This window comes from Crocodylus porosus, unplaced genomic scaffold (assembly GCF_001723895.1).
Source record: "Crocodylus porosus isolate Cpor-Errol unplaced genomic scaffold, CroPor_comp1, whole genome shotgun sequence".
In the NCBI taxonomy this organism is placed as follows: Eukaryota; Metazoa; Chordata; order Crocodylia; family Crocodylidae; genus Crocodylus; species Crocodylus porosus.
The window spans coordinates 38,141,554-38,156,183 of NW_017728949.1; the positions used below are offsets into that span (position 1 = coordinate 38,141,554).

Here is a 14,630-nt window from a genome sequence, read left to right on the forward strand (position 1 = left end):
GAGGTGTGCATCTCATACCAGCCTGCATAGGTACTGGGTGCAGCACAACCCCAGACTGACTGGTAGGCACTGCATGTACTGGATCCAGCACGGTAGGGGAGGGAGGTAAATGGACAAGCACCAAAGCACTCGTTCAGTCTGTGAAGCCAGATAAGTTTGACATCCTTGACATACATGATTCAAACCAGAATTCTGGCACACTATGTTGGAAACAAGGCAGTAAAGAAAATAAAAAATATGAGGGCTCTGTGCAAAGATTGTAAGGGTATTGCCTTTAATTTATGGCCACTCTGATCAGCAAGCTCTGCTTAAACATAACAACAGCATTATGAAGTAAACAAAATGCTTTCTCAACTTGTGTGTCTGTCTGAATGGAATCATGAAAGGCAATCAGAGGACAAGGAAGGTCAAAAGGCACTAAAAATATACAATAATCTGAAGGAAGAAACGTATTCCCTGTCAACCACTCAAAACATGCACTCAAGTGAGTTTTATGGTTTTTGCCAGGGGCAGTATGAGAAGGGAAGAATCACTCTAGATGTGTTCTATTCATATACTCTTCCTCTAAAGCATCTGCCACTTGCCACTGTCACTGAGCTAGACGGACCCAGTAAGGCACTTCTTGGATGCTTATACTTTTACCAGCTATCACTGATTTTCTAGAGCCCTAATTTTACAGCAAGTGTTGCATATCACAAAAATATTTTACTTTAAAGCAAAACAAGGTTAAGAAACAGTGGTCTAAACCAGGGGTGCTCAACCTTGGCCTGTGGGGCAAATGCAATCCATGGAGCAATGGCGTCCAGTCCAGAGGGCTCCCCAGGGGTTGGGAAATTTGACAGCAGGGGAGTAGTGGTAATCAGTACAGCCACTGTCCCCCACTGCCAAATCCCCAAACCCCACGCACCCTGGTAAGTCAGAGCTGGGCCATGCTACCTCCCACCTCCCATGGGGCCAGGTTAGGGCTGCCATGTCCCTTCCACCCCACCCTTGGAGCCAGTTTGGGGCCAGGCCATACCTCCATCCCTCTCCCTCCTGCCCCCATCCCCCAACCCCTGGGGTGGCTTTGGGGTCAGGTAATGCCCCCTTCCCCACACAGGGCGAGGTTGGGCCAAGGCCATGCCCCTCGCCCCACTAGGTCCATCCAGAGTGGTCCCTGCCATGCCCTCCCCTAGTGCTGGACCAGGACCACCACCTGGATCAGCATGCACCAAGCACTATCCATATGGCTCGCTGGGGGAAAAAAGGTCAAATACTACTCATTTAAACAAAAAAGCAATAACAGAAGCAATTCTTCTTGCAAGTGTATTCCTAGTTCAGCTTTCTCTACAGAAACTTTAACTAGAATGTCTCAGTTCTTGCCTGTGTGTAGCATACTTTTTGAGGAATAGCAGCAGTTTGTTTTTATATGCTTACTTTGGGATGGTTCTTCCTTCTTCTCCCATCACCAAACTCTTATTTTGCAAAATTTCTCCTTAATACACACTTACATGTTGGGGTGGGGGTGGGGATTTAAACCAATCCTGAGGAGTTAAGTACAGAATTTCTAAACCTGTATCTACTGATTCTCTACAGCACTAATTTCTACTTTACAAGATTAGCTGTAGGGAAATATCTTTTATCTCCAAGGTCACATCAGCAAGAAGTACTTTTCAACAAGAACCCATACATATATGTATGCAGGCAGCCCTCGGACTTACAACACAATTGGTTCCTGAAAACTATGTCTTAAGTCGAAACTTTGCAACTCAGAACCAATTTTCTCATAAGAAACAATGTTATAATGGGGGATTGTTTTCTGAACCGAGGCCCGATACCATATTTTCACCAAAAATACCCCAGAATTTTGTACTCGATCAATTATAGATAAGTATTTGAATATATTTATACTGTAAATAGCAATCATATTGATCTGGAAGGCCTTCTTTGAGGTGACCTTGCTGGACTTTTTGAAGGGCTCTTGGTTGAACTTTTTGAAGGGTTCTTGGCTGGAGTCTTCTCAGGAGTCTTGGCTGCAGGTTCTTGTCTGCTTTCTCAAAGAAAGTGTCCAAGGAAGTTTGGACAGATGTTCTCCAGGGAGATGGGTGATACAGCAAACTTGTTTACTGGCATGGCATGGCATTGCATCGCATCGTATCGGATCAAGCGTTGTAAATTCAAAACTGATGTCAGAAAGTTGAAATAGTGTGTCAATTTATAAACGCTGTAAGTGCGAAACGTTGTAACTCGAAACGTTGCAAGTCAAGGACTGCCTGTGCGGTATGGGTAGATATATATTTGGTACAAAAAGTCCATAATCAGACCATTAATCCTGATTCTTGCAGTGAGGCTCAATATAATCTGTGCACATCCAATGGGAAACTACCAAAAGGGCTCTTGTACCACTCTATCCCCATCTCCACCCTCCAGGTGCTCAAACAGAGAGAAAAAAGAGAAGTGTGACTGGAGTAAAAGTGATATGGCTGGAATGCCCTTGTCAAACAACGATTCCCAGGTGTATTTGCAGTCCTTCCAGAGTTTATCAATATTTCTTCAAAGTCAACCGGAGAGAGGTCTATTGTAAAGCTATACACCCAAAAATCCCCTCTTCCAGGGATTGTGTGTATTGCCTCTGCAGCTGTATTAGCCAATACTACCCTGGAAGACAGGTCTCCACCAAGACTTTTTGGGCAGTCCTAGCCATCCATAGTAAAACTACTTCCCCCTGCTAAAACTGCCTAATAAAGGAGAATCTCAAAACTGCTGTGTTTTTATGAACAACATCATCAGCATGGACAGATCTAGAATTTTGAAAATGGGAAGTAGATGATGAGGTACATCATCACATATGAAACAACAACTGATTCCCTCGGCACTGCCTGACTAGAAATGCTGTTGCTATTGCCAGGAGTTGGTTTTAAACTCTGGGTAGAACAGGAATCAAAGCAGGGGGAAGGAGGTGGAGGAGGGAGCAGGTGCAAATGCATCAGTGCCCCCCCACCCCCACACTAAATCCACCCCCCAGTTCTTACCAGTGATTTAGGACACTATTCCTAGTAACCAATTTGAGTACTTGCTCTTGGTGATATCTTCCATTTGAAATGAAAGGAAATAAAAACCTTCAATTTTGTTACTAAAAACTCTACCAAAAATAATCTCTTCCAATGTGTTAAGGTATACTTGAATCCAGTTGCATTTGAGGAACCAGAAACTGTAGGGCTACGATCGGAACATACTTGATAGCCCAGCTACTAAAGCCAGCATGAAAAAGTTGATAGTTAAAGCCTTTATTACAGAAGTATGGAAGGTTGAAACACAGGTGTCAGATTCATTTGATTACCTTTGATAGAGAGACAGGATCTGTTTCCAGTAGTTGCTTGCTTATAGATTGATCAGTACTTCCAGATGAAGCCTTCCGCTCCAAAATATGAACACTCTAAAAAAAACAAAAAAACCCCAAATAAGTTCCCAATTACAGAACATGTTCTGAAAAATGTATGAACTAATGAATAGTTACACCTTTTATGGAAGAGGTATAGATATCTGGGTACTGCTGTAACCAGCCAAATTAAAATTAAATGTATACAGGCATGGTGGCGCTACATGATTTTTCTGATACTTCTGTATTACAATTCCTTTTTTTTTTTTTTTTTTTATTCTTTCAGTATAGACAGATGCCCGGTTTTCTTTGCAACATTATCTAGTATTACATTAATTCAATATTACCGCTTCCTAGATCAGTTACCTTAGGTTTACTCAGAAAAAAGATGGAAATTGTTAATGCTAGAAAAGGAAGAATACTACCTCAACTTCTCTTACACATAAAAATTTCAAAGTGAAATACCTGTACTCTTAGCAACATAGATTACATTTTCCCACTGGTGCATGTGAAATTTACTAATATCTTTAGCACTTCACAAACATGGCACATCTCTAAACCACCCTGTGAACTAACTAACCTAACAATAACCTTCTAGGATATATAACCTTATTCCCAACAAACACCACAAATATAACAAAGCAAGTTAAACCTTTAACAATTCCATCAAAAAATGTTTTTTGTTCTTCAGCAAAGCTTAAAGTACATTTTTGCAAGCAAACAGCATTTTTTTCCTCAGAGGAAACATGGCTAATTTTTGCCTGTTCGTATTTGCATTTTGTTTTAAGATAAGATTTCATCGCGTTCTCCCACATAAATTGATAAGAGTTCTACCATAACATGGCAAGACTGACTTTTTTTTTTTTTATACAAGTAGTACTCTATTGTTGGTCCCGCCATATGTAAGGACTCATCCCTAATTTACAAAAAAGCAAATTATTCCAAGAAAACATTCTGTGAGAAGGATAACCTTTTTAGAAAAAGATAGTTAAGTCTGTTTATGCCAACTGGAGGCTGAGATTCCATCAGCGTAAGTGAGAGTAGAAACTGACAGGTAATGAAAAAATTAGTGTAGTATGTTCTCACACGAAACTTAACTCACAGAATGAGTACAACAAAATAGTTTCTTCAGATGACTTTGTGCTTATAAAGGAACACAATTAGAAACATGCACATATACCCTTATAAATCCATGAATAACGCTTCATCTTTAACATTAACCAAAACATACGGTGTCAGGCAGGTGGGTTTTTTTGTTTGTTTTTTAAAAATAATTTCCCCAAATAAGAAGAGTGCATATTGGTGCAGACAGATCTTTGGATACAAGAGTAAATTAAAAAGCTACTTCCTACTTTCTTTAAAATCTTGAAAAGGAAAAAAATAATATATTAACCAGGTACATCCCATCTGCTCCTAGCCATCAGTCCTATTGTGAACTTCAGAGCAACAGTCTCCCAAACCTTGAACCATGCCTGTACCTTTTGCATTTCCATTCGTACACATATTTTCCTAGGTATTTTGTCTAGAACATCCTGCTGTGACATCCCTAAGAATCTGGCTCCTACTCTTCCCTCAGCAACAGAGGTAAGGACAAGAACAGCCTTGTCTCTTATGGGAGGACTGCAGAATCTACCCCGTGTCATGGAGCGGAAGGGCTACAAGAGGCCAGAACTACTGAAGACATCTCTATCACATTCCCAGAACCACAACACATGGCTTGTTCTGCATGTAGAAACCCAGGTGCAAAACTACTCTGTTATGCCTCTGAGGAAGTGTTGCAGTTTGGGAAATAAAATATAAAAAAATACATGTTTTCAGTGTCTGTTTTTGTTTTTTCACAAACTATGAAACAATTACAGATTCTGTCTTAATAAATGCCTACTTAAAAACTATTAACATAGATAAGCAACTTATTGAATTAAAGGATGAGCATTTGATTCTTTTTCAATTTGTTCCCCTCTACTACCTGTGGTAGCTTGGCCCTTTTTGCTCTTCAGTTGTTGCTGTGGCCAAAGAGAATGGAATTTCATCTAGAATTTCTCAAAGCCTAATGATAAATTATTCCCTCTACTTACGTGCTACAGATCAGCCTGGAAACACAATGCTGAAGACCTGATCCAACACCCTAATCCAGAGGCTCATACGTAGCAGGGATTTGATCAGGCTCTAAAAAGAGACTATGTATGCTCAAAAAACACACCCATTTAAAACTGGCTCTCTTTTTACTGCTACATACAGCATTTGATTTAGTTTTAAGCTTCTGCTTAAGAGGATTTTCAGGTTTGTTTGTACATTTAGTTAGTGATTAGGAAGTTTAGCTGTGAAAGCTAAATTCAATTTATGTCTGTGTTGCACTTAGCATCTACCATATAAAACGTCTCCATCTATTTCAAGTTGAGCTACCTGAAGAATTTAAGAATTTAGTTAATTGTTTAATGAATCTTCAGTGAATTAAATAATACTTTAAATTAACTTAAGACTGTACCCATCCTCTACTACCATAGCACCATTGCCCTGAATTGTAGATAGGAAACTCAGTCATAAAGAAACAGTTTTTTCAGTCACAGAGAAGCTATGGCAGTCAAAAACTGAAACCAGCTCTTCCAAACTCTATTCCATTGTCTTAATAAGATCATCCTTCATCCTTTATACCATAGGGGTTCTCATATTTTTTCCATCATGTAAATTATATCTTGAGAGAGAAGCCATCTCAGGAACCTCCACTTTTTACAACTGCTATTAGAAATAGGAGGGAAGGTGCGCAGACTGCCCTCATTCTTATGCTGCTCACAAAACATCCCTGTGACAATTACATTAATAAGCCACATGAAAAGAAAAGTACTTAATGCATCTGCAGTTTCTTTTAATATCATTTAGCAGCTAAAAACAAAGAGGAGAAGCAGCGCTGTGTAACCAGCCCCCTTTCCAGGGATCACCAAGACCTCTGGCAACTGTGGCTTGTAAATCTAGTTTATCAGATATAAGCGAATCCTTGCTAGCCTAAAGCCCAAAGCTACACATAACCAAAATTTGTGTACTTGTTTTGCTGGGCTAATGGAAGTTCCTACATATGTAGTATATAACTTAATGTGCTGACTGGAGTTTAGCACTTTAAAAGCTAAAATAATGGTAAAATTTCCTAGTGAAACCTCTGAAACTATACATTTATACGTGACATCAACTTGAGATAATAAACTAAAAAACTTAAGTCTACGCATTCAAAGAAGTAGCAAATGCTTTGATTATATATTTGATTATCATAACCAAGATTATTCTCCCACTTTCTTAACTGCCAGCTTGGTCTGGCAGGCAGGGATCTTTCCATCTTGAGCTGGAACACTGCCTATCACAGATGTTTGAAAGGTCTTGTTTGTAACAGCCAAAGCAGTATGTTGCTACATAACTGCAATTTAATTTTTACACAGTATTTAGAGTGGAGAAGCCCAGCAGACCTTTGGTTGTGAGATGTCCATTAATATTTTCCATCATGTATTTTAATCATGTCTTTTTCATTCCCTGCCTTTATAGCTCCACTTGGGTAGAGAAGCACATATTGGATTGAGAGCAACAGTAGTCTAATAAAGGCTAATTCTTTCAAGTGTTTGTTTGGAAACAAGAAAATTGACACTTTTCAAACAAAAGTGCCTTCTTGAGATTCATTATTTTAAAAACTGTTATTTGCGCTCCTTTAAATCTTTCCTTTCCTATTGTTTTCTGTCATATCTATTATATACCAACTCAAAACAATCTCACCTAAATTCTTGCTGTGGTGAGGATAAAGTCCAAAGGATCCTTATATAGTACAGAATACTTCCCATTAACAGAAACATTTTTGTATGTTAGTCTTCAAAGTTATCGCTAAAACCTATGTAGATATTTAAAATCACGGGGGGGAAAAACCAGACTTTTTGACAAAGTAGCTTTTTCAATTTCATTTTTATTTGATAATCTGCAGGACTAAATTTGGCCCTAAACCTTATTGATTTTTAGGTTAAATTACTAAAATCAGTCTATTAAAGAAACAGACACCAAAAATAAAATAAAAACAGAAGCAGCAGGAAGTAAGAGGCTACTTAAGGCAAAGGAGCAACACAATTACTGGATTTGGACCTGAACTAGTCATAGGAGAATAAACAAATAAATGGTCTGTGTTTTTAGGTATATTAGTTCACTTGGCACCCTCATGCCTACCTTATACTGGGAAATAGTCCTTCCTTTATTCAATTCTGCGCATCTTCCTGCCACAGTATCCTTTTAATTCACTTCAAATCCAGAACTGAAATCCTAGCCAAGGGGATTTTGGAATCACATTCAATAGGCCAGGTTTCAGCAACTAAAGATTAATTCAGACGTTTCTGCATTGTCACTTACAAAGCCACTTCTCCATACCAGCAATCCTTCCCTCCTATTTGATCCCAAGAATAATTTTCTGAACATTTTTACAACTTACAATCTTTATGACAACTAGAACACAAAAGTATTCCTACCATCACACATACTATACATATACACTCCAGCAGCATTTTCCCCTATTCCACACCTTTCCCATCACAGGACCTCCCTTCACTCAACATTAAATCTGTTTATCTGCTTTGGAAAATTAAGGCTGGCAAACATATCTTATTGCACCCCTTTTAATTTTGCACAGCCTTATTTCTACATTGGTGTTTAGTGACTCAGTCCTTTAAACACCTAGAACAAAACCCCAAAAGTTCAGGTTTTGACCTGCTTCAGATGAGAGAAATGAGGAAAATCCCCGAGTCAATGAAACTATCTTACCTGGGTATGACTTAATGAATCTTACAGAAAGCAGAGGCTCCTTTCTCATAGTAATGTTCTGTGTGCAGGAAGGCAGGGAATCCAGAAGAGAACAGTCTGGTTTTCCTTTCAGGTTTGCTCTTTAATTGTTTAACACAATTCATTCTTTTATGTAATCTGTGTTAATTACTTAAATTTTTCAAGAGAGAGAAAGAGCTCAGTGAAGCACCGGTCGCTTGCTCACACACATCCAAGCTCAGCAATTCACGATTTAGCTCAACAACATGCCGAAAAATTCAGCTGTCGGCTAACTAACGAAAGAAAGCTGACAGTTCTCTTTCTGTCTCTTCATCACATTAACTGAAGTTTGCAAATAAAAACAGCATTTATAACCCCAGGGAGCTAGGAATACAAGGCATATAACAGATACTGTGTCTAACAGAACTATGGAAGAATTTCCTTTCCAATCTCTATAAGACTTTTGTTGCTGGTTCCATTACTGGTATATGTTGGCACTATTCTTCTAGTCAAGTAACTGATGGATACTTGCATATTATTCATAGGATTTTTCTTAGCACTGGGAATTTAATTTTTTTTTAGACTTTTAGGGGTTTTTTTTAAATGATGCAGGAAGGGTTAAATAGTTTCTGTGTGTGTGTGTGTGTGTGTGTGTGTGTGTGTGTGTGTGCGCGCGCGCATGTGCGTGCACACGCTCCCAACATTCCAGTCATCTGAAGCACAGCAGTAATAATGAAAGAAAAATATAATAGCAGGTATTCTGTCTTTATCTTTTTTAATTAGAGGCATTACATTTGTGCATAAGATAACCTTGAGAGTTGCTTCCATCTTCGTACACCAATTCTCAACATGCCCTGGCTTTCTTTCTGCTGATGTCAGAATAAAGAGAGACAGACAATCTTGAAAGTCACTGTGGGGGAAGGGAAAGTAGGAAGCAACATAACTGCAACTCATCAATTTATTCCTCCTACTCCTCCTTTCTATTATCTTGTCTTATTCATACCTTCAATCTCCTCTACTGAACCAGTATTATCTAACTCCAGAACTTTTGAGTATAATATGCATTATCAACCAATTGAGCAGTGATTCTCAAACAGGGTGATACATGTCCTTTGTACTTTTTTCCTCTTGTAGCACATGATGGAAATACACTGAACAACAAAACTGTCACCTTTAAACAGTTTCTCCTTGTCACCTTTGTACTTCAACATAAACTTGTTGCCAGCCACATTTCTGTAGAACAGAGAAATATCCACATATATATTTCTGCACATGCTAACAGATGCCTCTTGAATTAGAGAGACAACACATATTTTTTAGTCAAGTATCATTTATCCTCCCCTTGTGGAACTGATTTTGTACAGTATGTGCTACTTCACTGGTAATGTTGCTGGGCTCTGGGGAAAGAATCTTTTGTTTTTTAAAATAATTTCTCCCAGAAGAACATGTAATAGAGTTAAGTATTTGCTCCCGTGGAGAGCTTTTAGGAGAACCAGAGAAACCAGCGGTGTCAAACATATGGCCCATGGAACCGTTACATCCGCAGCCCACCAGTGGTCTGGTGAGCTAACAGAAGTGCGCTGCTTCTCAGCCCAGCCCAAACCCATGCTGCTGCCCAAATGCAGCCCTGCGGATCCAGCTTAGGAGAAACCCTTGTGGTCCCAGGGCCTGGAATAAGTCTGAGCCTTTGGTTTATTTCAGGCTCTTCTACTCCAGCCTCCAAGATGAACCAAAGACTAGAGTAGAAGCACCTGCCTCAGAAATAGCAATATACCAATGGCTTAATTACAGTTGGCTCAGGATCCTTTACAGATAACAGAATTTGATCCTCCAATAACAATTTCCTTCTTTTATGGTCTAGATGACTTGGTGTCTCAAAAGAGAACAAATGAATAAGTTGTCAAGTATGGAATGAGAGAGCATTGAAATAATGGCTCAAGAGGAGGCTTTTATTATGATTACTAGCTCATGACAATTAAATGGATGAATAGTATTTTTCCTAATAGTTTTGTGCTGATGAATTTCATTAATGCTAATGAACTGAAAAAGAGATGGAAAAATAAAATTCCATGCATGAAAGAAAACTATCCCTTGATGTTCTAATTCACTAATTAATTTAAACATTTTAGAAATGTGGGAGAGCAAAATTCAGTGCATGTGTAATTTATACATCAATGAGAGGGCATAAGGAGTTTAAATTAATAAAAATAACATGCCCTGAGAGCAGGAATGAAGGTGCTTAGAATGAACAGTCACTAAGATTAGGGTTTAGTTTCTCAGACTTCCATTTCAAAATGTTTGGGCGTAAAGTTTCCTAGGGCTCCTTCTCTACACCTACCTAGACTTCTATAAGTTTATTAAAATCCTTATTGCTTTATAAGAATGATTCTTCAAAAATGTACTTATTCAGTGAAACATGAATGTTTTATTGAAACTTACATCAGGAATGGTCTCTCAGCTATAAGATGGAACTACTGGTCAAGCTCAGAAAAAAGAGACACCTCAGATTAGCATACAGCCTGGCTGTCAAATGCTCTACTTCAGTGGTCTCTATTATAGGAGGATTCCTGTGGGTTTCTGATTCGTTCAGGCACTCTCCTGCCACACCTTGATGGGAAAATGCATAAAGATTAGCCACAAACAAAGTCTCACTGATGTTTTTATCTTAACCCTTTTTGATAGCACCATCATTATACTGAAGTCTCAGATATGCACAGACTCTATACATCTTTAGATTAGGTGATTAACCTCTATTGAGGCTCCCTCTAATCATCTCTCTTTTCCTTTTCTAGGAAGGGTCAGTCCTGACCTTCTGTTCCATTGAGATGCCATGGTCTCATCCAGTAAGTAGTTAGGTAGGCATCCACCTCTCTGGCAGTCTCTCCTCTCACGGCAGCAAGGCACTCCCCATTCTGTGCTTCTGTACAGGGAGATTCCAAACTTCTCTCTCTCTCTCATGTCCCCTTCTGGGGGCTGATCTCTTGCAGTTGTTTCCTTTTATCTTTCCTCTTGTTTCATAGATTTCATAGACATTAGGGCTGGAATGGACTTCAGAAGATCAACGAGTCCAGCCCTCTGCCCCAGGGGCAGGAAGTCAGCTGGGTTCATAGTATCCCAGCAAGATAAACATCCAAATATCTCTTGAAGGCATTCAGAGTAGGTCCTTGAATCACCCCCAGCGGCAGTCTCTTCCAAACCTTGGGGGCTTGGAAAGTAAAGAAGTTCTTCCTTATGTCCAGCCTGAAATGGTCACAGGGGAGTTTGTGACCATTCGACCTTGCCATCCATTGGGGTGCTCTGGTGAACAGGGATTCCCCCAGATCCTGGTAACCACCCCTGACAAACTTGTAGGTAGCCACGAGATCACCCCTGAGCCTGTGCTTTTCCAGGCTGAAGAGTCCTATAGCTCTCAGCCTCTCATCATAAGGCATGTTTTCCTGACCTTTGATCCTGCGTGTGGCTCTCCTCTGCACCCTCTCAAGTTTCTCCAGATCCTTTTTGAATTGTGGAGCTCAAAACTGGATGCAGCACTCCAGCTGCGGCCTCACCAAGGCTGAGTACAATGGATGAATGACATCCTGGGATTTGCTTGAGAAGCATCTATGGATGCAAGCCAGCATTTTGCTAAGAGGTGATCATAGGATACTAGATTGAAGGCTTTTTTAAAGTCAAGATATATGATACCAATCTCTTCTCCCTTGTCCAGGTAATAGGTCACCTGGTTGTAAAAGGAAATGAGATTGGTCAAGCAAGACCTACCCGCAACAAACCCATGCTGGCTATCCCTCAGGATGTCGCCATCGGCCAGTCTGTTAAGAATGGCCTCTTTGATAATCTTTTCTAAGACCTTTCCCGGGATAGAGATCAGGCTGATGGGCCTGTAGTTTGCTGGATCCACTTTCCTCCCTTTCTTGAACATAGGCACCACATTGGCCTTGTTCCAATCTTCGGGCACTACACCAGAGCACCAGGAGTTCTCAAAGATCCATGCCAGGGACCGAGCTATGATGACTGCCAGTTCCTTGAGTACCCCGGGGTGTAAATTGTCAGGACCAGCTGACCTGAAGGTATCCAGTCTTTCAAGGTGTTCCTTCACAAGGTCAGCATTGATGGAGGGCAAGGAATCTCCCTCACCTGGGCCTCCCTGTCCTGTAATGGGCAGGGGCATCCCATGGAACTGGTGAAAGACCGATGCAAAGTACCCATTCAGCAAGTTAGGTTTTTCCTAGGCATCAGTTGTCAGTTGTCCCATCTGGTTTAGCAGGGGTTCAATGCTGCCCTTGCTTTTCCTCTGGCTCCCCACATATCTAAAAAAGGTCTTTTTATTGTCCTTGATACTTGTAGCTAGTTGTCGCAGCCTTGGCTTTCCTGATTTGCCCCCTGCAGGTCCAGACCAGTGCAGAGTATTCCTCTTTGGAGGTGGATGCAGTCCTCCATCCTTTGTAGATCTGTCTTTTTAGACGCAGATCACTTCAGAGTGTCTGTCCTTATTGACTACCTCTTCTCCCAGCCATAGTCTTGCCAGATGTCACTGGCTCACCTTGTCTCTTACACACCCTGCCTTTCTCTCTCCGCTTTTAGTAACAGGCTTGCTAGCTCTCTGTTACAGTTTCCAACCTTTTTAAGTCAGAGATCACCTTTGGAATTTAAAAGAAACTCAAGATCTACCCCAGCAGGCAAGTCTGTGGGGGAGGGAAGGGGAAGAGGTGGGGCAGATCACAGCCCCAGCCCTAGCCCCACTCCTTCCCTCACTGCTGGGGCCTTGATCTGCCCCTTCCTCCCACAACGGTGGTGAGGGAGGGAGTGGGGGCAGAGGCAGGGGCAGGGACAAGCCCTGCACAGCCAAGGTGGGCCAGGGGAGAGAGCAGCAAGCGGCTCATCCAGTGGGTACAGGGAGGGGGGGATGGCACACCCTGGGAGGGCACAGGGTGGGCCGGGCTACAGGCTGGGGTGGCGCCACACAGTTGCCAGTGGAGGTGTTTGGTCACATGGCACTTGGGCCAGATGGGGATGGTGCTGGGTGCCGGGGAGGGCTATGGCAAATTTTGGGGTGGCTGCAGCCCCTGCTCGTGGCCCCACTCCCAGCAGCACCATCACCCAGCCTGAGCCATACAATCAAACACCCTCACCAGGAACAGTGCAGTGCCACCCTGGCCCCAGACTGCCCCACCCACCATGCAGATCTGGGGGCATGTGCCCCGTGCTTTCCTGGGCTATGTGCCCCCTCCTCCCTGCAGCCCTTGAACAAGCCGCTCACAGCTCCATCCCCTGCCCCGCCCTGGATGTGCAGGGCTTGCGCCTGCCCTACTCCCTACCTCACAGCTACTGCAGCTGCCTGCACTGCCCCATGTTTGACAGGGTATGTGCCCCCCAGTCTGTGTGTGGTGAAGGCGGCCTGGGCCTTGCGCTCTAAGCCCTGCTGCAGCTGGCCTGGGAGTGGTTTAACACCACGTGCATCCCGGCCTAGGCTGAGCCTTGTCCCTTGCCCATCCAGCAACCAGGATGCACATGGCATTGGGCCACTCCTGGGCCAGCTGCAGAGGGGCTTGTGGCACAAAGCCCAGCCTGCAGTAGCAGCCGCCTCCACTGTGCACAGATTAGGGTGCAGGTGTCCTCCGGGGCCTCCGCCAGGGTGTACACAGCAGTAGGAGTACCCCCCCGACCTCTGGATGAGCCACCTGGATTTGATACTCCCAATACCTGCCCAGCCAGGGCCCCACTCAGCTTATGGGCCTCTGCTGCATTCTGTCCCTCACCGTGGGGGCTTCTGTCTGGCCTCCATCTCTTCCTTTCCCCCATTGACCAAACTGCTGGGCTGGGGGGGACAAGGGGGCACATGTGTGCACGCACACATAGGCTGACACCAACCCCGCCAGCCCAGTATCAACTGCAAGAGGCTCCAGGATTGACCGGTCAATCCCAGTCTACCAGTTGGTGACCACTGCACTACTTCATATAGAACAGGGACCTGAACCTGAATCTCCCGAACTCCAGGACAGTGCCCAGAAACCAGACTAGTCATATCTGTCCTCACCCCCCCAAAATTGGAAGTCATTGGTTTCATCTAATATAGAACAGGAAAAATTCTGGTTTGGAAAGTGGAATGGGAAAGATACTGTATACCCCACTTCATACATCACATCTAAAATTCAGTAACTGCACATGTACATTCCATTTACTGCCAACAAAGTTAATGTACAGTATGATACATTCAACCAATGTGTTAAGACACATGATTTTATGAATATCACATTTTAACAGACTTTCTTTATGTTTATTGCCTTAAGAAGAAAGGACAAGTCAGTATATGCATACGGTGAAAAGAAGAAAATGAGAGACCAAAAAAATAAAAATAAAAAAAGGAAGAACCACAATATCTGAATATTATTATTTTAAATTAACCTACTACAAGTTTGAATTTTTAATCTAGGAACTTCTTAATTATTTATATTAAGACAGCCAGAAGTGCAATTACAGACAGAATGGAGGTGGGCTT

The 14,630-nt window shown here is 42.0% G+C and overlaps 1 protein-coding gene across 4 annotated transcripts in view; it reads right to left on the bottom strand.

The window, feature by feature from the left end:
- The window catches only part of OSBPL6 (oxysterol binding protein like 6), a 98,761-nt gene that overhangs the window by 65,050 nt on the left and 19,081 nt on the right, over positions 1 to 14,630 (bottom strand). For all 4 annotated transcript variants that reach the window (XM_019554490.1, XM_019554491.1, XM_019554489.1 and 1 more), the window contains exon 2: positions 3,320 to 3,415. In XM_019554490.1, coding sequence (XP_019410035.1) covers positions 3,320 to 3,415 — 96 coding nt within the window. The remainder of the gene's footprint in view (positions 1 to 3,319; positions 3,416 to 14,630) is intronic.